This window comes from Gadus chalcogrammus, chromosome 10 (genome assembly GCF_026213295.1).
Source record: "Gadus chalcogrammus isolate NIFS_2021 chromosome 10, NIFS_Gcha_1.0, whole genome shotgun sequence".
Classification (NCBI taxonomy): Eukaryota; Metazoa; Chordata; class Actinopteri; order Gadiformes; family Gadidae; genus Gadus; species Gadus chalcogrammus.
Genome location: NC_079421.1, coordinates 22,906,283 through 22,931,248, shown reverse-complemented (window position 1 = coordinate 22,931,248; position 24,966 = coordinate 22,906,283). Strand labels below are relative to the sequence as shown.

General features: G+C 48.5%; 2 protein-coding genes across 4 annotated transcripts; both read left to right on the top strand.

The window, feature by feature from the left end:
* The first annotated feature begins 301 nt into the window (after positions 1 to 301).
* simc1 (SUMO interacting motifs containing 1) lies at positions 302 to 9,452 on the top strand. Of its 2 annotated transcripts, none has more exons than XM_056600270.1 (10): positions 302 to 623; positions 1,434 to 2,681; positions 3,038 to 3,291; positions 4,304 to 4,373; positions 4,458 to 4,621; positions 7,261 to 7,353; positions 7,443 to 7,574; positions 7,810 to 7,966; positions 8,372 to 8,456; positions 8,542 to 9,452. In XM_056600270.1, the coding sequence occupies exons 1-10, from the start codon at positions 543 to 545 to the stop codon at positions 8,745 to 8,747; spliced, it is 2,490 nt and encodes an 829-aa protein (XP_056456245.1). In that variant the 5' UTR covers positions 302 to 542; the 3' UTR covers positions 8,748 to 9,452. The 2 variants fall into 2 exon arrangements, with proteins under 2 accessions (XP_056456245.1, XP_056456244.1); XM_056600269.1 differs by having other exon boundaries at positions 314 to 632.
* On the top strand, positions 9,413 to 20,347 carry cnot6a (CCR4-NOT transcription complex, subunit 6a). 2 transcript variants are annotated; one of them, XM_056600273.1, is made up of 12 exons: positions 9,413 to 9,559; positions 10,519 to 10,637; positions 10,872 to 11,058; positions 11,230 to 11,315; positions 11,405 to 11,509; positions 12,081 to 12,149; positions 13,196 to 13,353; positions 13,602 to 13,756; positions 14,483 to 14,637; positions 15,486 to 15,719; positions 16,001 to 16,203; positions 19,926 to 20,347. In XM_056600273.1, exons 2-12 carry the CDS (start codon positions 10,526 to 10,528, stop codon positions 20,136 to 20,138), a joined length of 1,677 nt encoding a protein of 558 aa, XP_056456248.1. In that variant the 5' UTR covers positions 9,413 to 9,559; positions 10,519 to 10,525; the 3' UTR covers positions 20,139 to 20,347. The 2 variants fall into 2 exon arrangements, with proteins under 2 accessions (XP_056456248.1, XP_056456247.1); XM_056600272.1 differs by having other exon boundaries at positions 9,461 to 9,545.
* The last annotated feature ends 4,619 nt before the right edge of the window (positions 20,348 to 24,966 follow it).

The window sequence follows — 24,966 nt, the reverse complement described above, 5'->3', positions numbered from 1 at the left end:
TCGGTCATAAATATTGTCTAGTGGTGGTGTCTGCTCTTTATTCTGATGGGACACGTTTTAGGACATGTTTAAACTTGTTTTGGTGAACATGTGCGCCCTCTAGTGGTATTGCTTTAAAATCACACCAAGTGTGTATAATGAAACATAATCTCGAAAGCGTATTCAGAGACTGTTAATTGTTCGTTCGTAAAATATATATATATATATATATATATATATATATATATATATATATATATCTTGATTCGTACCAGCGATGTTAGTAGCCTATTTACACAACGCGACTAGTCCCTTTTTGGCCACACGGCACCTGTACTGCATTTCAGCTCACAGACGCAACAACATGGAACGGATCGCGGATCGCTGCTGTCAGACCGGAAGAGGAAAAGAGGAACACGTTTGCGTTATGGACTTCTATAATATGTCCATGGTTATGGATTGCAGGGAATGGTAACCATGAAACCCAACGACCAGAAGACAGATCCAGCAGCCATCTAATGTTAAATGAGTAATGGACGGTATTACCTCCAAGTCTGGGAGTGATGATTCGGACTCTCAGCGCTGATGCAGACGCCGAAGCAGATGCTTCACACTTTATGAATAAACAGTGTTTGGACACCCCGGTGAGTAATGTATGTGACGCCGATTGCTGCCCCTAAGACACACTGGGGGGCTGCAGAGAACAAATCCCGAAACGTATGATAGGTGCCTTGAGAATATAATAACAAACATTCAACAGTCAACATTATTGACTGTGCGTAACGTTACAGGGCTACCACCGCCACCATGATGGCAGCATCAGCCTTGGACTGGTACTAGTGATCATGTTATTATTATGATTAGTGAGTGCTCTTGAGCTTCTTAAATCTCAATAGGGCTGAGTATCGACAACAACAGTACATAGTTGTATTCATTCGAATGTACCAGCCCTGATACTCCCCGTACTGTGTATTAATAATTAACTTCACTGGAGATGGCCAGGCTGATGTGTCTTCTTGACTGTTTACATATGTTTCTCGAACTCGTGACATGATGAGCGTTTTCAACCCTCGACGCGTGTGGGCCGTTTAACCTCCCGGTCGTCTTGTGCATCACATTACTCATGTTTTGTTGTTGGGCGGTGGAGCAGAACACTATTCGAAAAAGTTAACATTAAATTAAAGTTCTGCTTTTGAAAACAATGATCTATCCACTGGCCAAATCCACTTGGCCAGATGTTCTCTATCATCAATAATTTTAGCTGTTACAGTAATGCAACTGTGCAACTTAAATGTGGTTAGACGGTTGGGATGTGGACGCCATGGCCCCCAACCGGGGAGGAGAGCTCCACTGGGGTCCCATCCTCTTTCTCTCCTACTTTTGATTTGGGGGCTCAGGGTAGAGGATACACTAACTGCCAAATCTCTCACGGTGATCTCTTGTTTCATTTGTAGCTCCTGATCGACCTATCAGAGCCCGAGTGGTCTCCCCACTGGATGGGGAGGTTCAAACAGCGCCCTACCGGCGGTGAGCCCCCGAACCCTAACCCTAACCTTGAAGTGCTAGGCTTGGAAAATGGCCACGGCTGCACTCGGACGGACCACGCATCCCAAACATTCCTCTCAAACGCGATTAAAGTGGACCCCGACCCGGGTAAACCAAATTCCACATGCCGCTTAACTGACGATTCGAAACAGAAGTCAGCGTGTGCCACACAAACGGATAAGATCAATCTGGAAGCCGACACGCCTCCCCCGCCTCACAGTATCTTTGCAAATAACCCGGAATTAAAGGAGTTGGTTCAAAAATATTTATTCAAAATCGAAAAGGAACATGGACAAGGAGGAGACCTCGGGTGCTCCTCGGGAGACAGACTCTGCTGTCCTCCTGAGGAGCACCCCTGCGCCCCAGCCGCAGGCCATGTGGTTGAAATGCACCCCGGCGCACTGGAGGAGCCAACGGCGAGGTGGAGTCAAATCAAGGAGACGCCCCCATCACTCACGTCTCCACTTCCAACACAAGCAGAAGCAGCGTGGGGCTGCCCCGGTGGTTTGGTGTCCGAGACACGGGAATCAAACGCGTCAGACTGGAAGCGATGGCCGTATAGCCAGCCATCAGGTGCTAATCGGTTTGACCTAAACCCTACACCTTATCAGAGTTCAGTAGTACAGGATCCATTAACATCCCTAACATTTTCAGAACCTTTTCACAGCATTAAAAGGCTTTTAAACGAGACACCCATCCCTGACCGCAGTCCACAGGTGGAGAGTACAGTTCTACAGTACCCAGAGTCCATAGCATCTTCAGAATCCTTTCAAAGCATTGAAAGCCAGGTTAACGAGACGTGCATCACTGCCCGTCCCGCCCGGGCGCAGAGTGCAGCGAGGGTCCCGTTCAGGGTGGAGCCCGAGGAGAGCACCAGAGGCTCCGCCACCAGCCTGTGTGACGGCGTTCCTGGCGGTGCTGTCAGGTCGGCCCACAGCACGGGCTGGTACCTAGCCCAGGCCGAGACCTACTCCTATTGCATCGATCAAGACACTGTCTTCAGCGACGACGGTCCAGTAATGGTGAACTGGCACGACGGCAGCGACGTGGAAGAGACGTACGAGGAGAAGTCCTTCGGGAGTGGCGGGCAGGAGGACCGGGGATACGTGAGCCCGGTCCGCCTTCAGAGGCTCATGGGCCGACCCTTCCTGGACCAGGTGGGACACACTCTCTGGTCTGGGTGTCTAGAATGTAGCGCAGCATCCATGGTACATATTGTGGACTCCTAAAAAGGAGTTGTTTGATCTTGTCGCATAGTGAAATAGTAAGTAACATTAGCTTACATTTTATTGTTTGGATTGTAAATTATCACAACAGATCATTCAACAAAACCAATTGATGCTAGGTTTGAAGCCCTGCTATAATAATAATAATAATAATAATAATACATTTAATTTAGCATTTAAAAGACAAAACAAAACAAAGAAAAAAAAATCAAAACAGTGATCAGTTAGTTGGCACTAACGACGTCAATGTATACTCTCCTTTTCTAAATCTGTTTTCCCCCTCCCAGTATATCGATGAAGAGGAGGATGGGAGCTTGGACGCGGCGAAGGTGTTACACAGCCAGAGCCTGGGGCAGGTCTACAGCACCATGGAGGAGAGTATGCCAGAGGCCACCGTCCAGCTGCTGGCAGACCTGCTGCAGCCGGGCTTCTACCCGCCGAAGGACATCAGCGCCCACCTGCTGAGGGGGCTGCTGCTGGGAGCCCGCTGCCCCCTGCACCTCCGGGTGCAGGCCTTCCATCTGCTGATGAAGACGCAGAGGTGAGGAAGATGTCTCAATGGGCCTTATGTTCACCTCGCGACCATCTTGGATCCAGAACTCCACATTCAGGGGCGAAGACACCAGACGGTCCGAGAGATATCTGAGTGAATCAGGGCGACTCACACTAGGGCTGCGGCCCCGTGCCCCAGCTCATTTGCATACTAAAGTCATTTTAAACTATTTTAAACAATGGCGGCAAGCGGTTCACGAGTGGGTTTACGTTGGTGCGATAGTGAAGTCGAGTGTTTACTTGAAATTTGGGCCGACGACAGCATTCACGTTGTTGATCTCCATTGTTGTTATGGCGGGAGGACGCTTGGTGATGACGTATTTATCGGATTACGACGTGATGACGTATGTATGAAGGAGCAGTCGTGCCCAGGCCACGGCCTTTGGGAGCAGTGTGACCACGGGCCAGCGGGGGGAGTGGGGAGGGGGGGAATCGTGCCGAATCTTCCTGCAGCACGGAACAGGCAAACGGCCCTAGTGTGAGTGGCCCCTAAGACCCATCTCGGTTCTGTCTGCTGTGTACGTTCGCTAACTGAATGTGGAGTTTTGGATTCAAGATATCTCAAGATGAGTTAAATATAAGTTCTCCAGATTGATTGTTGATTATAACTGACTTCATTGCAATTAATTCTTGGTTCCGTTATGCCGACCACTTGAGACATTTTTAAGAGTTTATTGCAAAGTACATCGTTATTCTGTTATTTAGTGTAAGCAGTTAGTATTGGGAGAGGAGAGTCCAGATGTACGTTTAGCAGTCCTATATTGATGGACGCTTTTATCAAAAGCAGCACTAAACTATCGAGTAGACTCCAGCTTTCTAAAGTTATTCCTAACCAAATGAAGGTTTGCGTTTTGCATCTTTTGCTACATTATTTGTTCAGAGATCAATTCTGTCGTACAGTTGAAGGACATTCATTTTTTCTAGAGATTTTGAGGTTTTGCATTAAACCTTCCCTGCTCTCGTCTCTCTTGGTTTAATGTCTTTGTACTTCCGGTCTTCAGACACCACAGAACGGACAGGTCCACCATCCCATGGGACTGGGAGCTGTTGACCACCACCTTGGACAACCAGGTGGGATGACCTGTTGCACATCCACACACGACTCCTTCAACGCTCCGTGTCTTTACATAACATGGTATTCTGTGGGTCCATCAGGAGGACCCCACCAAGAAACACTTCTGTGAGGTGGTTCGGATGCTGCTGGAGTACGTTCTGCGGACGATGGAGGACGACTTCAGGGCCAAGCTCTCTTCCGCTGCCCTCAATGAGTCCATAGCCAGGGCCTTCTTGTCATGCACTTCTCAGTTCACAAAAGTCAGGTACGTTGGAGAGTTTGAAGAACTTGTTCAGGACAGTGGTGAACAATGACCCTGAAGTGAATTGAATGTGTGAAAACAAATGGATGCAATGTTGTTCAGTCGGATTAAAGACGACTTGAAATGGTCCCAATCAGTACGGAAGAGTAATTCGGCCGTGGCGTTTGCCAACCTGACTTTGGTCAGACCGTTATGCTTTAAGCCTTTCCAGTACTGCCACACTAAACTCTGTTCAGACCCAAGCAGCCTCACAGCTTAGTTTGTACACATCCCCTATCAAATCAACTCAATAGAAAGTTGCAGAATGTTGCCCAACCATTCTGAAAAAACAACATGAAGGCAACATGCTAAAGATAAAAAAGATATGAAAGATAAGAATATTATTGAAGATACAAAAGTTACATAAGATCCACACTATGTAGACTAACCAATGTAGAAATACACTTATTTATTAATATTTCACTTACTTGGTGATAGATAGATAGATAGATAGATAGATAGATAGATAGATAGATAGATAGATAGACACGTTATTGATCCCTTGGGAATGCTCCTTCAGGGAAATTCAAAATTCCAGCAGCAGTCGTACAGACAAGATGCATAAACAAGCAAGAAAAACACAAGCTAAAATGCAACAAGACATTGTATAAATAAATACATTTTAAAAAGAAGAAGCAGCAGCAGCAGATGTTAGAAGCAATTATTATATCTTATTTGTGTTAATAATGGAGTGTGTAGCAATAAATAAATGGATTATGCAAGCTCGATCAGTCTATCCTATTTCTATTTCCCTTTATCCACTGTACTGTACTCCTGGTGAGTGCTGCATGGAGCGCTCAACTATTCTTCATAAGTTTTATTCTTTCGTTCTTTCTTTATTATTTTTTAGAAACTTTGGGACCCATCTCCTTCCTCAATTTTTCACCTAGAGACTCCATTCTAAATTTAAAATGTTCAAAATAGCTTGGAATTATTTTCAGATTTTTTAAATATTTGATACTTTTAAGATATTCCACCTTTAAATAATATATTTTTTTAAAGGTCCCATGACATGCTATTTTATGTATTCTTTAATATAGGTATTAGTGGGCAACTAACACAGTATTCAAAGACGTTCCCGAAATTCAGCCGTGGTGCAGAGTTACAGCCACTCCGAGCCAGTCGCACATTGAGCTTCCCCCAAATGCGCTGTTTTGGTGTCTGTAGCTATAGGCCTAATGCAAATGAAGAGGAACGAGGCGGGTCAAGGAGGAGGGTGGGGGTGTGGCCCTGAGCAGCTTGCAGCCACGGCACCATGCGCTCTGTTTACAGTGGATGTATCGCAATGGCGAGGCGCACACAGCCTTTAGCCGTGTTCTGTAAATATTCTAGAACACACGGGAGTCCTGGAGCTCTATATCTAAATATTGTCATATAGCCTACATAGATATCTATATCATATAATATATATTATCACGGCCAAAAGCTGTGTGAGCCGATATTATGAATCTCAAACGACCGTGTTGGGTTCTCAGACGTTCCTGGTTCTTCAACGTCCTCATCAATGTGAAGTAGACTGAACCGCGACAAGGAGGAGAAAGGGATCGTTGCCGGGCAGCGCTTAGGCACCTCCGCCTCCGGAGGTGCCTAAGCGTGCACACACACACAATCACACACGCACATGTGGCGCTCGCACGGTCGAGTCTCATTGGCAGGCAAACGTCTCTGGGCGGGCCAGGCAGAGTAAGGGGAGGAGCTGAGATTCTTGGTGACGTCATAAATACACACATTTATTCGAGAAACGGAATTTCGAGATCATTTAAACTCTATTCAGAATCATAATTTCTTTAGTTTCATACTGGCTTTGTTTCAGCAGTGTTGCCAGATTGGGCAGTTTTCCCCGCCAGATTCGGCTACTTTTAGAGGACGTTCAGGCAGAGTTGCCAGATTGGGCTGTTTTTCCCACTCTATTGGGCTACTTTTAATCACGCACCGGCTCACTATTCTCACACACACACACACACACACACACACACACACACACACACACACACACACACACACACACACACACACACACACACACACACACACACACACACACACACACACACACACACACACACACACACACACACACACACACACACACACCAGCAGTAGAGGGCAATACATTTGACCTTTCAGTTCAATTCATCTTACATTTCTGCATTTTTAGCAATGCTTTTCATTCAGCTGTCACTTTATTTGTTTCCAACCATTTACATTTTCTTAAATGATGTGCATTGTTTACTCCATTTAGACTTTTGAACTTTCTTTCCCTTCACTTGATTTAAGCTATTTAACGTTTTGTCTTGTCTTAATCTATTTGGCTTTATTTAAACAGATTTTCAGCCTCACTTTGCACTACTGCACTCACCGTATTTTCTGCAGGAAATGCATTTTCTAGTTACACTTATTATTTCACTTACTTCTAAAAGCTCCACCACTCTCGAGTATCTCTGAAACGGACATGAGACCAAACATAACTCTAACCCCAGAAGTTCTGCTGTAACGCGTTAGGACTGCTTGAGACGAGATTAGTCAGATCTTATCAGCTAGCAAGGTGAAGAAGATGTGTCACACTATCGAATATCCCCCGTGTGTTTCTTCACCTTGTCCAGAGAGGTCATGGGGTGGCTGTGTGCTGCCATCATAAAAGCAACAGCCGAAGGGGGCGGTGACGAACGGCTCAGAGAGAGGGACGACCACATCAGGTGAGCTGCAGGCAGGCCTCTGTCCCACTCTGGGGCCTCATTCCTCCTCTGCTGCCGGGGTTGGGCTCACTTTTGGGTCCTGGCTCCAGGATGGTGTCGGCCTTCCAGGGGATGCTCCGTATGGCCCTGGAGGTGGACTGCTCTCCAGCGCTCAGCGCGTCCCGGCTGTCCCAGGAGCTGTTCCACGCGCTTCTCATCGTGGTGCCACTCCGCTCCCACAGGTGAGCGGGGGTCCAGTACGGCTCAGTTGGTTTTGTATGGTTCTGATTCCCTTTGTCGTCTATATACTATTGTTTTGTATGGTTCTGATTCCCTGTGTCATCTATACACTATTGGTTTTGTATGGTTCTGATTCCCTGTGTCATCTATATACTATCGCATCGAGCTCCACCTTTCCAAGCGGGATTCTCTTCCCCAACTTTCTTTGGACGCCTTTTGTCTCTGCCTTCCACATAGGAAGCTGTTACTTGATAGCTTGCAGAGCGAGCTTCTGAAATGCAAGTTGCTGCAGCACCTGTTGGAGCACAGCTGCAGCGAGAAGAGGGCCCTGCCCATGTCCCTCCCTCTGCTGCTCCACTTCCTGAAGCACAGCACCCTGAGACAGGAGCCCACGGTATGAAGATAGCTCATACCTCTAGTGCAACCTGTAGCTCATTGGTTCATGCATGATCCTACAGTGTCAGTGGTTGACCACGCAAGGCTAAGTGTCATCTACATTAATAATAATACGTCTATAAAACAAGTTCAAACTACAGGAATAGGAATCCCTCTTGTGAGGAACTTCTCTACAGCACATATTATACATCAAGGCAACTAAAACAACCAAACATAACACAATAAAAGCAAGAAAACAAACTTAAGCTTATTATTAAGAAAAGATAACATATGGTTTATATATTCAAAGCATAGAATATAACTTGATGAAGTTAACATGTATGCTAATAATATACAAGGCGTTGATGGACAAGGCAGGCAGGAGCCTGGAGAGAAACTGACACATAAGCACTGCCACCTGTAGGACGGAGCTCACAGATGGCCCAAGTGGGAGGAGTTGGCAGAGATGCTCTGGATGCTACTGCTCAGTTACAACAAGGTCAACAAAGGTGAGCCATCCAACGCACGCCCCCAGGGAACAGCAAGTCTGCATGGTTGGTCCGTGCTGAGAACCTAATCCATGGTGCATTCCAGGGGACCTGCGACGCCCCATCACAGAGACATGCGAGCACGCCGCCACCACCAGCCCAAAGGACGCGGTGCACAGGCTGGCCGTGTGCGAGGCCATGGAGTCGTTGCTGTCCAGAGCCCGGGCAGACCTGGGCCATGACCTGCCGGATCACATCGAGGAATCCCTCAGTTACCTCCAGGATCAGCTGCTGGATGTCTGTCAGTCCTAAGGTCGCCTCACCAGTATCCAACAGGACCAGGTCAAAGATGAATATCACTAACCACCGTTTCACCAGAGATGGTGCTGTACAGTTGGATTGATTTACAGCTTTATAAAAAATCTCATAACGATTTGTTATGTGTGTTTCTTTTGAATTTACTTTACTTAAAGGAAAAAAAGTCGTTATTTATTTATACAAAGCAGCATCTGCTGATGTAAAAGCTAAAATGTAGATGCTCATATGCTCAAGTACAAAGTGCAATAAACACAACTTCTCATTGCATGGATGGTCTTATTGCTCATGGGAAAGGTCAGAAAACAAATGGTATCCTCCGTTTTGCATATTAGGGACATCTAAACACAGAAGGGCATAATACATTTAATAATCATACAAAGTTACAAATATATAAAAAAAAATATATATCATTAGCCTACTCATAATTCGCAGACAACTAAATGAAACCCCCTCTGAGTGAACTTATTTTCAATGTATATTACCGGGTCCCTTGACCCGCGGACCCGCAGTCCCACGGCCCAAATAAGAGTACATGGTGTGTGACAGCTCTACATGCACCTGTGCGGATGTCCCCGTCCACCATCCCGCACCCCCAACACTCTTCAGTGAACTATTTACTCTACGACAACAGCTGGGTCAATTGACGACGCGGGCCAATCGGATCCGGGGCTGTTATCGTTGGCAGGAAGAAAAAAAAAAAACCCTGACAGTCGCCATGATACAGCAGCAGCAGCGGAAGCGAGTGAAGTAGCTAGAAAACAAAAGAGAACACGCAGTCGTCCTCGCTATCTGGTATGCTCTTGCAGGTACAAACCACACTTTTCCGTCTCACCGTGGACTATTGGATTCCGTCAGGGGCGTCCGGGTTCAAACCATTCGTCCCATGCGACGGTGGATGTTTTTTGAATTGTATTTTTCATTCCATCTGTGGGGGGAAAGAGAAAAAAATAGGAGCAGTTAGCTTTTTTGTGCTAGCTAGTTTTATGCTAAGCTAAGTAGCATCGCTCCGCTCACACAAGCGAGGAGCAAGGGGCTAGGCTAGTTAGCATGTAGCGGCGCTGTTTAGCCAGCTGGTGCGGCGGCGGTGACGAGCTAGCCTGCGTTGGCTACATAATACGCTGTTTTCTGGCCTAGTCCGAAATGCGCAAGCGGGGTATACGGGCATTATGTAACCGTCGAATGTGCATTTTATCGGCGGACAAATTATTATTTCGCCATGCCAACCGTCCGTGGTATCCGGCGTGAACCGTGGGTATCTTATTTGGACCATCTCTCTGGTGTTGACTTAGCACACAAGCTAGTGAGGTTGCTATATTTAGTGTGTTAGCTGATGGTGGCTATCTGGTGAGGATGAACTAACCTGCTAAGCTACAATGGAAAGAGACTTTGTGTTCGTCCACCGCATCGCTCCTTAATTACAACTGTGCGGTTTTGATGGCGGAGAATTATATTGTCTCGCATGTGACTTGATTGTGTGTGGATAGCAGCTATGCTCTGTTTAAAGCCCAATTACCCTTCTGTATTTAATGAAGTAAACATTGATGTTGGAGAAACACGTGCTGCTTCTCCCTCAGTGCAGAACTGGAAATGTATGGCTTGTTTTAAATATCATCACGAATTCAAGCTTTTCAACACCTTTTGGTGTTGCTATCTGAAGCCCCCACATTTTTTTGCATGTATGCATTCTTCAGAGGTTTCAGGGAACATTCATGTCAGAATCTACCATATGCATACGTCTTTTTGATGTAGATTATTTGCCCTGCAGTACAGGAATGCCCAAGGAAAAATATGACCCGCCAGACCCTAGGCGGATGTATACAATTATGTCGACCGAGGAGGCAGCCAACGGGAAGAAGTCATACTGGGGTGAACTTGAAATCAGTGGTGAGTTTGACAACTAATTGAGGACAAATATATAGTATGTTTTGTACTGAGAATATGACCAATTCGTTCTGGGTCTCTTTAATGTGAAAGAACTGAGCCTGAAAATGTGAACAATTGATCATCTTTGTCTGCATCTGATGCACACTAAAACCGCCCACCAAGCAACAGGGTGGCAGACTATTCATCCAAGTCTACAGCTAAGGTGTGTGTGTGTGTTCTGCACAATGCCAACAGGTCGAGTACGAAGCCTCAGTACAGCCCTGTGGTCTCTGACCCACCTCACTGCCCTGCACCTCAGTGACAACTCCTTGTCACGTATCCCGCCAGACATTGCCAAACTACACAACCTGGTTTACCTGGATCTGTCGTCCAACAAAATCAGGAGCCTGCCGACAGAGCTCGGAAACATGGTGTCGCTCAGGTGAAAAGCATTCTACCCCAAATGTGCATCCAATCCCCTCAAACGATAAGCCTTTAAACCCCGGATTAGTGGAACATGTGCTCCTAGTTTAAATTATTGTATTTGTGTTCTATTGCTTGATTGAGAGGCTGTGATCTGCTCGTGCCTAAAGCTGGGGTTTCTGCTCAACAGGGAACTTCTTTTAAATAACAACCAGTTGCGGGTCCTGCCTTTTGAATTGGGGAAACTGTTCCAGTTACAAACGTTAGGGTTGAAGGGTGAGTGGACGTTTGGCATCGTATTTTTTAGACCCTACCCAAGGTTTGTGTTGGCGAGGCTCAATTGTGGTGTCTGTTGGTTCCGCCAGGAAACCCACTAGCACAAGAGATCATGAGCCTCTACCAGGAACCGGATGGCACCCGCAGACTGCTGAACTACCTGTTGGACAACCTGGCAGGAGCCATTAAGAGACGTGAGTGCCCAAGATGTTGTGCTGCCTGTTGAATCTGATAAGCATTCCCATATGGTGTCTGGAATAGTGAAAAGGCTGACACCAGCAAGCTGTGAACTTAAAAGGCAATGCTTGACCCCTAACCAACTGTTAACCCCTGTTTCTGTTTGTGAGAGAACCAACTGTTAACCCTGGTATCTGTATAGTTGACAGAACCAACTGTTAACCCTGGTATCTGTATAGTTGACAGAACCAACTGTTAACCCTGGTATCTGTATAGTTGACAGAACCAACTGTTAACCCTGGTTTGTCTGTTTGTGAGAGAACCAACTGTTAACCCTGGTTTGTGACAGAACCAACTGTTAACCCTGGTTTGTGACAGAACCAACTGTTAACCCTGGTTTGTGACAGAACCAACTGTTAACCCTGGTTTGTGACAGAACCAACTGTTAACCCTGGTTTGTGACGGAACCAACTGTTAACCCTGGTTTGTGACAGAACCAACTGTTTACCCTGGTTTGTGACAGAACCAACTGTTAACCCTGGTTTGTGAAAGAACCAACTGTTAACCCTGGTTTTGTGTGTTTGACAGAACCAACGGAGCAGCCTCCCGCAAGGCAATGGATCGCCCTGAACGAGCCGGACCGGACACGAGCCTCGGGTAAGCTCCGCTACAGGCAAACTAAGCATCACTTGTGTGCAACACAAACCCTGGGCTGGTTAACCTCGATTCGAGATGAGCGTATAATCCACGACCAGCCTGTTGACCGGATGTACATCCTGACTGCAGTTGTTTAAATCCACAGCGATATGCAATGACATGAATATCCCTCAATACAAATGTGTGTGATCATTAATAAGGCCTTCACGGGCCCGTTAGTCACTAGATTAACTTGGCAGTAGTCTTCATTCACACAGGCATGTGTGAATAAGGTCCTCCATGTACAGACGGGCGATGGCCATGGAGTAACCACCACCTGGTGTTCTCCCTGCGCCGCACTAGTTCTGTCTGCGTGTCAGTTCTGGTCAAACCGGTTGTTGTTTCTGCTTAGTCCGAACAGCTTGTCAGACCGCCACCTTTCTGTGTCTGTCGGAAGCCAAAATGGCATAGGTCTGCATGCAAGTATTCGATGCCACGTGGAGGGCTGGGGGTAGAAGCTTAAATGAAGATGAAGAGAATTATCTGTTAAATATCTCATTTTCATTCACGTAGGGCAAAGCCTAGCATGATATTGCACTTAACAAATGAAATGCAATTCCTTAAAGCTACAATCAGGCCTCTGAAGTGCATTGCCCTCAGCATTTGGTCAATGCCGACGTTTTTGTATGAAGCAGCAAATGAGTTTCTCAACCTGGTGGCACTGATGGAAAGATGCTTTTAGGTAAAAGCTGTGTCTGGGTTTAGTTACTATAATGCATCAACACTCATGCGAAATCACTTTTGCATGCACAAAAACCACGACCCTTCCACGATTTGCATAAAATGTACTGGTGGTTTGAAACGCACACCCTAACTTGGCATTGTAGCGGCTAGACATGTGCAGAGTGAACGTATAGTTCCCTGAAACCCGTCTCCTGTGTAGGGGTAGTGGGTGACGTGCCACTGAAGGCAAGGCTTTGTGTGCCTATTGATTATGGATCACCAGTCCCACCGCAGAAGATTGCCCGTGTTGTTTATGCCCGTGTTGCCCCTCCTGTGTTCTCCAGCGTTGTTCTCGGTGATGTGCTACAACGTGCTCTGTGACAAGTACGCCACGCGGCAGCTGTACGGCTACTGTCCCTCCTGGGCCCTGAACTGGGAGTACAGGAAGAAGTCCATCATGCAGGAGATCCTGACGTGCAACGCAGACATCATCAGCCTGCAGGTACGTCGTTGTGATCGAGCGGGAAAAAGCTACAGGGACCTCCCCCCTCCCAGCCGCTGCATGCGTGGGTACATAGTGTTCAGGCCAACATAAAGCTACAGGGACCTCCCCCCTCCCAGCCGCGTGGATGCATGCGTGGGTACATAGTGTTCAGGCCAACATAATGTGTTTGGAGCCTTGACTGGAAACCGGTTACCACGCTGTAACCCAAGCCCTGTGCCGGGCGTGCTAACCGTTCACCCTGACAGGAAGTGGAGACGGAGCAGTACTACAGCTTCTTCCTGCCGGAGCTGAAGGAGCAGGGCTACGAGGGGTTCTTCAGCCCCAAGTCGCGGGCCAGGACCATGTCCGAGTCGGACCGCAAACACGTCGACGGATGTGCGGTCTTCTACAAGACAGAGAAGTAACTAGCTGCATTATGGACCGCTTCTCCTCCTGGTGTTAACCCTTTCTAATGTGTGTCGTCCTGGGTCATTGGGTTACTCCACAAGTGGTTTTTCAGTTGTGATGCAAAGCGTAATGAAACTAGTAACTCTACGACCATTAACAATTTTGGTAGAGGTAGTTTAAAAGAAGGCACTTACCAAAGATGAGATAAACCTTTTAATAGCCAGAGGGAAATTTAAGCAAGTGCTACTAAAATATTCTGTAGTGGAATTGCTTTTGCATGCACGGCGCTGTGAAAGGATGACGCTTGATTTAGACCTCAAAAAACAGATGTGGGCTGCGTCACGGTCCACTCTTACATACGCTGCATTCTTCAGAACTGAGCGATGCATGCGAGTACATGGAGGACCCAATGTTTACGTACCCTTTGACCGGAGGGGCGTTGGCTCAGGAGCTAGAGCAGGTTGGCTGGTCACCGGAAGGTTGCTAGTTAGAGTCCCGGCTCCTCAGTGTCGAGGTGTCGCTGAGCAAGGCACTTAACCCTGACTGCTCCCGGCGAGCTGGCTGTCGCCCTGCATGGTGGCACCGTCGGTGCGTGACTCGGTGACTGTTGGACGATGACTGAAGCGCTGTGAGAGGCCACTGGTTAGAAGAGGGTGTATGAATGTATTATACCTTGAGCCCCTCAGGCCGCGCCCTGGGTCAGCCCTCACAGACCGTCCTCCTCGCCCCCTACCTCCAGGTTCAGCGTGGTGCAGAAGCACACGGTGGAGTTCAACCAGCTGGCCATGGCCAACTCGGAGGGCTCGGAGGCCATGCTGAACCGGGTCATGACCAAGGACAACATCGGAGTGGCCGTCCTGCTGGAGGTCCGCAAGGAGATGATGGAGCAGTCCTGTGAGTAGCCCCCCTAGACCTCAGGGTTAGAGGGTGTAGCCCCCCTAGACCTCAGGGTTAGAGGGTGGAGCAGTCCTGTGAGTAGCCCCCCTAAACCTCAGGGTTTGAGGGTGGAGTAGCCCCCCCCCCCTAGACCTCAGGGTTAGAGGGTGGAGCCCCCCCCCCCTAGACCTCAGGGTTAGAGGGTGGAGTAGCCCCCCCCCCCCTAGACCTCAGGGTTAGAGGGTGGAGTAGCCCCCCCCCCCTAGACCTCAGGGTTAGAGGGTGGAGCCCCCCCCCCTAGACCTCAGGGTTAGAGGGTGGAGCCCCCCCCCCCCCCCCCCCTAGACCTCAGGGTTAGAGGGTGGAGCCCCCCCCCCTAGACCTCAGGGTTAGAGGGTGGAGCTCGCCCCCCCCCCCCCCCAGACCTGTGTGTACAGTATATGCAACATTAAAAGCCACACTAACAAAGCTTAGTGTAGGTATATTCCTCCACCCCGTACCAAACATCACCTCCACCTGCCTTTCATTGAAGCTAGGGTTACAGAATACGCTCCATTTAAAGTATCCAACCGGAGTGATCCAAGCCTCCGAAGCCCCTCCCAACACAAGGCTAGCTGTAACGATAGGTCTGTCTAGCCCTGTGGAACACTCGGGTCATGCCCAATGAATGCACAGGCAGTGTGTGCGAATATGTGGGTAGACAAAGAAATCATTCCTGCAACAGTACTAAGAATGAATGAATGAATGAATGAATAACAATGAATGAATGAACCGACGGCCTGTTAGGCTTCATGTTGAGGGACCCGGCGCCTCCATTGTGAGGGAAGCCCTCCGGTGAACGACTCCTAACACCTCCTCTCCCATAGCTGGAAAGGCGCTCCACGGCATGGAGAAGCAGCTGCTGCTGGTGGCCAACGCCCACATGCACTGGGACCCCGAGTTCTCCGACGTCAAGCTGGTGCAGACCATGATGTTCCTGTCGGAGGTGAAGAACATCGTGGACAAGGCCACGCGCAGCCTCAAGCTCTCCTCGGTGTCGGGCGAGACCAACGCCATCCCACTGGTGCTGTGCGCTGACCTCAACTCCCTGCCTGACTCCGGTGAGTGTTCAGCTGGGGGTGGGGGGGGGGGGGGGGGGGGGGGGTTACTTAGTGGCTATAGGAAGGTGTTCAGCTGGGGGGGGGGGGGCCTGACCACGCCCTCCTCTATATGGCGGGGTAGCCTGACCACGCCCTCCTCTATATGGCGGGGGAGCCTGACCACGCCCTCCTCTATATGGCGGGGGAGCCTGACCACGCCCTCCTCTATATGGTGGAGGGGGTCTGACCACGCCCTCCTCTATATGGTGGGGGGAGCCTGACCACGCCCTGCGCCCCCCCAGGTGTGGTGGAGTACCTCAGCACCGGCGGCGTGGACTGCACCCACAAGGACTTCAAGGAGCTGCGCTACAGCGACAGCCTGACCAACTTCAACTGCAACGGCAAGAACCCCACGTCCAACGGCCGCATCACGCACGGCTTCAAGCTGAAGAGCACCTACGAGGAGGGCCTGATGCCCTACACCAACTACACCTACGACTTCAAGGTGAGCCCTGACCGGCCGGATGCTGTGATGGGATGTGACTAGGGGAGTGACGAGATCTCGTGGCACAAGATCTCGCGAGATTAAACTCGACGATATTACCCGTCGCGTTAAGAATCTGTCTCGTGAGATTTGTGACCTATCAAACTTCTATTTCTCGCCTGTGGGGGCAGTAATGCGCCTTTGCTACATTTAGCCTGCCAGAACCTAGAGAAGGAAAAGAGGAGAAGGAGGGGAAGCATCGAAAGCAGCCATAAGCTGTGTTCGAAATCGTTCCCCATCACGGATATAGTGTACTATATAGGGTGCCATTTTGTAGTGGTGTTCGAATTCTCAGTGGTTAATTTCATGCACTATATAGTGCACTTAAAATAACCAAAATTTGAGTGTACATACAATTTACCCTACATGTTACTCCCGTATACACTAATCCGGCGAAACAGGAAGTAAAGCAGCGTCGACATTGCTGAGTTGCTGGAATCACGTGTTTTGCTAAGGAAGTAGCGTGTTGGTCCCTGTAGGCGGTTGTTGGTGATGCAAAATGTTCTCCTTTTTCTTTAGTTTTTTTTAGGACATAAGCTGTTAAATTATGTAATGATATTAATAGTAATAATTGTGTACAGTAGTCCTGCTGTATGGCTACAACACTTCCCTCGGCCGGCCACGCAGTCACACACATTCAAGAATTTTGCCATCTTCTCTCTGTATGGTTACTGACACATTATGGTACGAGTTCACTGCCTGTGAAAACCTCACGACACATTTGAACCTGATGAGCTGATCTGCGATGGCGTGTAGTATCTGGCCAATCCATCCGGAGCTCATATAATTCTGAGTTCAATCAGTGCCCTGAAGTTTGCGTTCTGAAGCTCATCGCATGCCAGACGATTAATAAAATAATCCTGAATACCTGGAAGAACATGTATTTTATTGCTACAACTGGTCGTGGTTAGCTATTTGCAACTTGGGAAGCTTGTGAACATATTAGCAAACACAGCTAATAATGGCAGATAGGTTTTATTGTTGTCAATACACATCTTAATACATTACGTTGTCAATAAATTACCTTCATCGGTAAGCTTTGGCCAGTGCCTGACATCATCTATCCAATTTTCCATGTTGTTTATACCTGTCACTAAAGTCCGCGAGCAGGATGCTTTTCACTGAAAAACCATTAGAGGGCAGCGGCAAGTAACATTTCAGCAACGCAGCGATGGCGACAGTCAAAGATGGATAGATTTCGCGGCGGATTAGTGTATACCACAATGCAATGCGGTCGTGTTTTTCCGGAGGAGAAGAAGAAGCTAACCGCGAAAACTAATACATTTAATGATGGAGTCTCCGGCTTGCGTTTAGAAATGTCAACAATTTATTTGGGATTTAACATAGAATATTTAACATTCAAAATTAATTGAAAAAAACTTGAACATGGAAATGTAACATTCGACATCAATACAACCTCCAGCCTGGTTTTCTTAGATGATGTGGGCGCATCACGTCACACAAATACCCGTTAAATAAAAGTCTGTTGGTCCAGTCATATATTTTGTCATTGTACTTTTCTTAAAATCTCGTTGCGTCTCGTTCTCGTGAACCCAATATCGCGTCTCGTCTCGTGAGCGGAGTGTATCGTCACACCCCTAGATTTGACCACAACTTAATCCTTTCCCTCTTCAATACGATGTGGATCCTTTGAAGGGTTTATTCTGGGGTTGTATTTTCAGTTGTTATACATAGTGTTGTGATGGTCCACCCTGACCCTCATGATGTTAAACATGGCGTTGTGATGGTCCACCTGACCCTCATGTTGTTAAACATGGCGTTGTGATGGTCCACCTGACCCTCATGTTGTTAAACATGGTGTTGTGATGGTCCACCTGACCCTCATGTTGTTAAACATGGTGTTGTGATGGTCCACCTGACCCTCATGTTGTTAAACATGGTGTTGTGATGGTCCACCTGACCCTCATGTTGTTAAACATGGTGTTGTGATGGTCCACCTGACCCTCATGTTGTTAAACATGGTGTTGTGATGGTCCACCTGACCCTCATGTTGTTAAACATGGCGTTGTGATGGTCCACCTGACCCTCATGTTGTTAAACATGGTGTTGTGATGGTCCACCTGACCCTCATGTTGTTAAACATGGCGTTGTGATGGTCCACCTGACCCTCATGTTGTTAAACATTAGGCCTGCAGCGGATTCGAATTGTATCCGAATCCGTTCGGTTCGTTTACCACAGTTCGGAGCATTCTGGAGATCCGCGGATTTCGGTTTCATGAAGGCATTGCCTTATGTAGCGTATTTTGCCTACTGTAGCCTACGTCCGAAACAAAAGGGTGTTTAGGACCCAGCGGAATGCATTCTCTCCAGTGCTGCCCGAGCCAATGATACTTTTCCCGCCCCTCCCTTCAGCCTGTCAGCGTTCAAAACAAACTGGGCTTTTCAAGCGCACGATTCCTAAATTTAAAGAAAGTAATTGATACAATTATATTCTAAATATACGGGAGATAAATACAAACGGGTGATAAGCGGGATAACGGCCTTCGAGGTCGACCGGTTCGATGGAAATAATGGACAGGTAGAGGCAACTCTGGCTTCATGCTGCGCTCGTCGCCAGAGTTCTAAGCCTCGTCGGCCGTTATCCCTTACATGTTACACTCAGTGCACCATGTTTTCAAATGCATTTTTAGGGGAACATTTATTGCACAAAAAAGCCTTGCAAGTTGTCTGATTGCAGTCAATTAACACATTGCAAATAGCCTGTGGGTCTCATTCATTTTTGTGTTTCTCCCCCAAACGCCTATTTACTATCACGGACATGATCCTAATCCGAACCGTATCCGAAACCGAGGCCCAAAACGGTTATCTGAACCGAACCGTGGACACACTGATCCGTTTCACCCCTATTAAACATGGTGTTGTGATGGTCCACCTGACCCTCATGTTGTTAAACATGGCGTTGTGATGGTCCACCTGATCCTCATGTTGTTAAACATGGCGTTGTGATGGTCCACCTGACCCTCATGTTGTTAAACATGGCGTTGTGATGGTCCACCTGACCCTCATGTTGTTAAACATGGTGTTGTGATGGTCCAGCCTGACCCTCATGTTGTTAAACATGGCGTTGGGACGGTGACTGGTTGTTGTTAAACGTTGCGTTGGGACGACCCGTCCTGGTTGTTGTTAAACGTTGTGTTGGGACGGCCCGTCCTGGCTGTTGTTAAACATGGCGTTGTGGTGATGACTGGTTGTTGTTAAACATGGCGTTGTGGTGATGACTGGTTGTTGTTAAACATGGCGTTGTGGTGATGACTGGTTGTTGTTAAACATGGCGTTGGGACGGCCCGTCCTGGTTGTTGTTAAACATGGCGTTGGGACGGTGACTGGTTGTTGTTAAACGTTGCGTTGGGACGGCCCGTCCTGGTTGTTGTTAAACGTTGCGTTGGGACGGCCCGTCCTGGTTGTTGTTAAACGTTGTGTTGGGACGGCCCGTCCTGGCTGTTGTTAAACATGGCGTTGTGGTGATGACTGGTTGTTGTTAAACATGGCGTTGTGGTGATGACTGGTTGTTGTTAAACATGGCGTTGTGGTGATGACTGGTTGTTGTTAAACATGGCGTTGTGGTGATGACTGGTTGTTGTTAAACATGGCGTTGGGACGGCCCGTCCTGGCTGTTCCGGTGTCTGCGTCCACGCGGCTAACCCCCGTCCCCTCCTCCCCAGGGTGTCATCGACTACATCTTCTACTCCCGGCCCAGCCTCAACGTGCTGGGCGTCCTGGGGCCCCTGGACCCCCACTGGCTGGAGAACAATATCAGCGGCTGCCCGCACCCCCACATTCCCTCCGACCACTTCTCCCTGTTCGCACACCTGGAGCTCCTGCTGCCCAACCTGCCCCCCCAGGTCAACGGTCTGCACCTGGGCGCCCGCAGGTAGTGAGTCCCCCCCCACCAGCTCTGGTCCCCCTACTGCAGGAGGAGGAGGGCGCTGTGAGATGGACCGCGGGGGCGGGCCCACAGGGATTTCGTATGATGTAATAGATATTCTATATTTTCCTTTTTTCCTTTTATTTTTTATTTGTGGAACTGCTCGAGTCAATCCTGTGTTCTGTGTTCTCTTGTTTCGGACTCCTCTGCTCCACTGCTCCCCCCCCCCCCCCCCCCCCCCCCAGCTTGCTTTACCCCAGCGCGGGGGCGGGGGGCGCTCAGAGGGCCAGCGGGGGGTGTTGGGTCAGGGGGGGGCGGGGGGGCGGGGCATTCACGCTTTAGTTTTTAATTCAGACTCCGACTGTGGCGGCGCAGGGCTAGGGGTCCGTCTGTCTGTCTGTCCCTGTACAAACCTGACACCAGCAAAGACGGCAGACGCGTCCGTACGTCAGACGTCCTGACTTGAGCTGCTGCTCGCCCTCTCCCCGGCCGCCCCCCCCCTCGGCCGCCCCCCCCTCTGCTCCAGGAGTCCTTTAAGACGTGGGTGGGGGTGGGGGTGGGGTCAGGGGTCGGAGGGTGGGGCTGCCGGTTGTGTTGAGTGGCGATTGGACGAGGTGCGGTCCTTGAAGCAATCGAGATATCCCCCCCCTCCCCCCGTGGTGCTGAGGCCTTCTGTGGGCACGGACTGCCATGGTGCTAACAGTCAGGCTCCGCCTCTAGCCGGCAGCCCCCCCCACCGTTGCCTAGACAACCAGGCAGCTCCCCCTCTGTCGGGCCAGCAGGCAGCTGGCGGCGGGCCGAGCGCAGGCCTCCACCTCACAGCACAGCGTGGCGTAGCCCCCTAGGCTGCGAGGGACCCTTTAATATCACCGAGCTCATGGGGCCCCCCTGTAGCCGCGGGGCGGGGGCTGACACTTTCAGTATTCACCTGCACCCCCAGAGCGGGGAGTCTCGCTGAACAGGAGGCAGACTAGCGTCTCTGGTGTCTGGACTCACCGTCTGGGTCCAGGCTCAGACTGCCCCCCCCCGTACACACACATGTCATTTGCAGGCAGATCTGTAGCACTGTCTCCAAGGCCAGTACCGCCCAGCCATGCACGCACTCAGCAGTGTTTGTACAGAATAGAACTCTAGATTCAGTCTTTACATGATTGTATATGAACCACAAAAGACCTGTTTTTTTGGCGTTTTTTTGTACGAAGAATAAATTATGATCCAGATTTGAGAAAAAAAGATTGTATTGTAAACTATGGCTAAATTTTTATCCAGTTAAGATGAATTGATCTTACCAGCTTGTACAAAAGACTTAAGAGGAGGTTGTTCACGGCATTCACCTGTCCCCACTTTGCACTCCCCCCCCCCCCCCCCCCCCCCCCGGCTATACTAACCTGACGGCTGCTCTGGTTCTTAAGGGCGCCCCTCAATAACCTGACGGCTGCTCTGGTTCTTAAGGGCGCCCCCTCACCCCTGATGGCTGCTCTGGTTCTTAAGGGCGCCCCTCAACCCTTCATTCGGACGGCAGGTATTGCTGAGATTGTAAATAGACGGCGGCGTAACCGTCGCCGTGCTCCACCAGTCCAGAGGCACTGCCAGCTGGTGACCCCCCCCTTATGGTCGCATGGTGCAAGACCCCGCCACGCCCCAGCAGCTCCATGACCACAGGGGGCGTACCACCGGAGCGTCGTGCCTCTCGTAGCAGTGCTCCTCGTCTTGCACTGCCCCCCTGCTGGTGAACGCCTGAACAACCTTTTCTCTTATTTTTAAATACTGTCGAGACATTGTGAAGATTATGTGGTTGTGTTTGTTTTGTCTTTTTTAATGAGCTGTGACAATGCTATGATGTGTACCCCCCCCTCCTTTAAGTTGAACTCCTTAGTAATCAGGTATGCTATATATAGACCCTCCCTCATAGTGTCCACCCGCTGTTCCTTGGCTCGGCCCCCCGGTCCCTCACCCCCCCTCTGGGACTCTGGTCCCCCCCAGCCCGGCCCGTCGGGCCCCTGGCCCGTGCGTTGCCCTGGTTCTCCATCTGCCCCTGACCCCAGGCCCACTGTAATTGTTTTGCCCCTGGTTCAACCACTCTGTACAGCCCCCCCCTCCCGTATCTCAGTTCTAGTGCCATCGCCATAGTCCTGTTGCTCTGCTGGAGGACCCCCCAGGTCTAAGGATGAGGCAGTCGGTGTGTCAGGTCCCCCCCCCCCCCCCCGTTAGGCCCGCCCCCGGGAGCTCTGTAGTCGGGTTTCCGGTCGGAACGCTGGAGCTCCGCCCACGGGGCTCCGCCCACGAGGCTCCGCCCACGGGGCTCCGCCCACGGGGCTCCGCCCACAGGGCTCCGCCTACGTCGTTGTTCTCAGCGTGCAGATCCGTTGGAACCGAGCACTTGGCTTCAGATACTGCTTTAGACCCCCCCCCCCCTCTGTGAGTTTGGACACATTTTAGTGATTATTGATCACGCCACTTTTTTAAAAATGTATATTTTGACATCTGTCAGGGGGACAACGAGTAGAGAAGTTCAGACTTAATTGTAAAGTTGAGTTTTCTTGTCAATTTAGTTTGCCCCTGGTTTTTATTTTACTTGTTTTCGATTGAATGGTGTCCAGCCTGATTTTATTTTCTTTCTGAATTGCATTAGTATTGTAGTAGATTTAAAGACTAGCTTTTTGTAAAGTGTGAATAAAAGATGTATCTCATGTTTCCTTTCTAAAAGATGTGTTGTGTAAATCCTGAACTCTATGGTGTTATGGTGGCCACGTTCTGTCCCTTAATCCTCTTGATTTCGCCCTGGCGTTGCAAACCAAATCCTGTGTTAACCCTGGTGGGAAAGGTCTCATGAGATTAGTAGTTGAGGAATTGAACACTTCTGAAGTCTCGCGCAGATGGATTTGATAAGAGGTGCCGAGTACCATTGTTTATTGGTAAGAATGTTTTTTTTAATCACGGGATATTCAAGTTTTACGTTTTGAATTTCAGCTTTATGTGGGATGTTTCGTGACTCTAGCCATGTTCTTAGGCTAGGGCAGGTGATTTGTGGCAGTCTGGCCGGTATGGGAAATGTTTTTAGTTCTAGACTGGTCCTGTGATTTTTGAGTAGCATACTAGTCCCATCTCACTTTGTACCGTGTGCATCACAGTGGATAACTGTTACGCTAGCAAGCTATAGATAGTTATAGTTCTTTTGGTCGTGGCCCCACGTCGTCTGGCTTGTGACGGGCGATCAGGGTGGCGGTCCCTCGTCTTCAGTGTGTAGGAACACTGGGTTGGATCTGCACTTTGTCACTGTGGGTCGGAGCACGCTGAAGTTGGCTCTTTTCTTTTTCGCCAGGCTGAATCTTGTTTTAACTTGTGTTTTTCCGTTTCGATGTTGTACACCAAAGCTGCTTGTGTTTAAGTTTTTAAGATTTAGAGCAAGACCCCCCCCTCCCCTCCCCTGGTGTTATTGATGCAGGGCGGGTACCCAGGGCAGATGCTGCCGTTCCCTTGGTAACGGTCACGCGTTGCATCCACATGCGGCCATCCGTCAGTGGAGCGGTGGATTCAGTAGTTCTCCTGAAACTTGGCAATAATACCGTAGACGTTTTTATTTTTTAACCTGGAAGCCCGCGGCTTGTTGCCCGCTTCATTTCTATTTTGTGGATCCGCAGCACGCCTGCGGTTGGGCCGTCCGTCCTCCGACCCCCAGTGGGACGTCTCCGTTCGTTTCTCCTCATTTTGTATATTTACTCGCCCACCCTGCCGATCGATAGTGATAGTTGTTCAATAATCAGGATTGTCTATCTTTTAGTCAAATGAGTACATATATTGATCTGTGTCACTGTGTTAATACACTGGACCAACAATTGTTTACCATTCATAAAATACCAGCAAAATATTACGAATAATAACCTGGAGGAAAAAAAAACACACATGCACAATGTTGTAGAATGTCCATGAACCCAGATCAGATAACAAGGCAGCTGTTTTCAATTCAACACACTGATAAAAAAAAAAAAGCTGAGTGGTAAACAATGCTCTTTCTGTTGTACCCCTTTGCTGTCCTCTTGATAGTTTTCAGACTTTACTTTTCTCTCTGTTGAATAGAGGTTCTGCTTGGTTTCTTTACACCTATATGTATTTTCCTACTTCTGGTGGAAATAAATTCTATATTATCTGTTTTAAACGTGTCACCTCTTCTTTGCAATGGATATTGAAAATAAATTCTATATCTGTTTTACTTTATCTTGCCTCCGTGTTCTTCATTTTAGGACATTCGTAATTGGTCCTTTGCAAGAGCTACGTCTTTTGTACTAGTGATCGTAGTATATAAAGACCAGTTTATATTTAGATTTTCATTAAAAAGGACTATTGTATATTATAGTACCGATTCTGGCCGCATGGTGGAGCCAAAGGACTATGTAATACATATATCCCCCCCTCCCCCCATATCAAGGATTTGGAAAGTAGGTGACCTTCTCCACATGTAGATTGCAATGCAGATATTGGCTATTTGGTCATTGGTGGGGACTTTTTCCCCATGGATAGTGGGAGAAAATAATGCATGCATATGCTGAAATTAGAATTTAATTAGTTAATTAGCAACTTTTGATTTGCGTTATTAAGTTATCATTTTCTTTGTAACTATGTCAAAAGGGCTCTGTAGGGAGCAGAAGAGAAAGCTGTTAAGAAAAACATTCCCTGTGCCAGGTTTCAGATTAACCATTTCAAAGAAACTCTTTGATTTTGTTTTCTCGCTAAGCAACAAGCGCACATTTTTTTAACATGCCCACAATGTCTGCTGCCCAGACCAGTATATCAACTTAAAATCTTCCAAAGAATAACATCTTATTTTCATGACAAAATAA

Coding starts and splice junctions, on each gene's coding strand:
- simc1 (XM_056600269.1), top strand. CDS start 543: ATGATTCGGACTCTCAGCGCTGATGCAGACGCCGAAGCAGATGCTTCA. Junction 4,374..4,457: donor CCACCACCTTGGACAACCAG/GTGGGATGACCT, acceptor TGGGTCCATCAG/GAGGACCCCACCAAGAAACA. Junction 7,354..7,442: donor GAGAGGGACGACCACATCAG/GTGAGCTGCAGG, acceptor TCCTGGCTCCAG/GATGGTGTCGGCCTTCCAGG.
- cnot6a (XM_056600273.1), top strand. CDS start 10,526: ATGCCCAAGGAAAAATATGACCCGCCAGACCCTAGGCGGATGTATACA. Junction 11,059..11,229: donor GGAAACATGGTGTCGCTCAG/GTGAAAAGCATT, acceptor TCTGCTCAACAG/GGAACTTCTTTTAAATAACA. Junction 13,354..13,601: donor CAGACATCATCAGCCTGCAG/GTACGTCGTTGT, acceptor TCACCCTGACAG/GAAGTGGAGACGGAGCAGTA.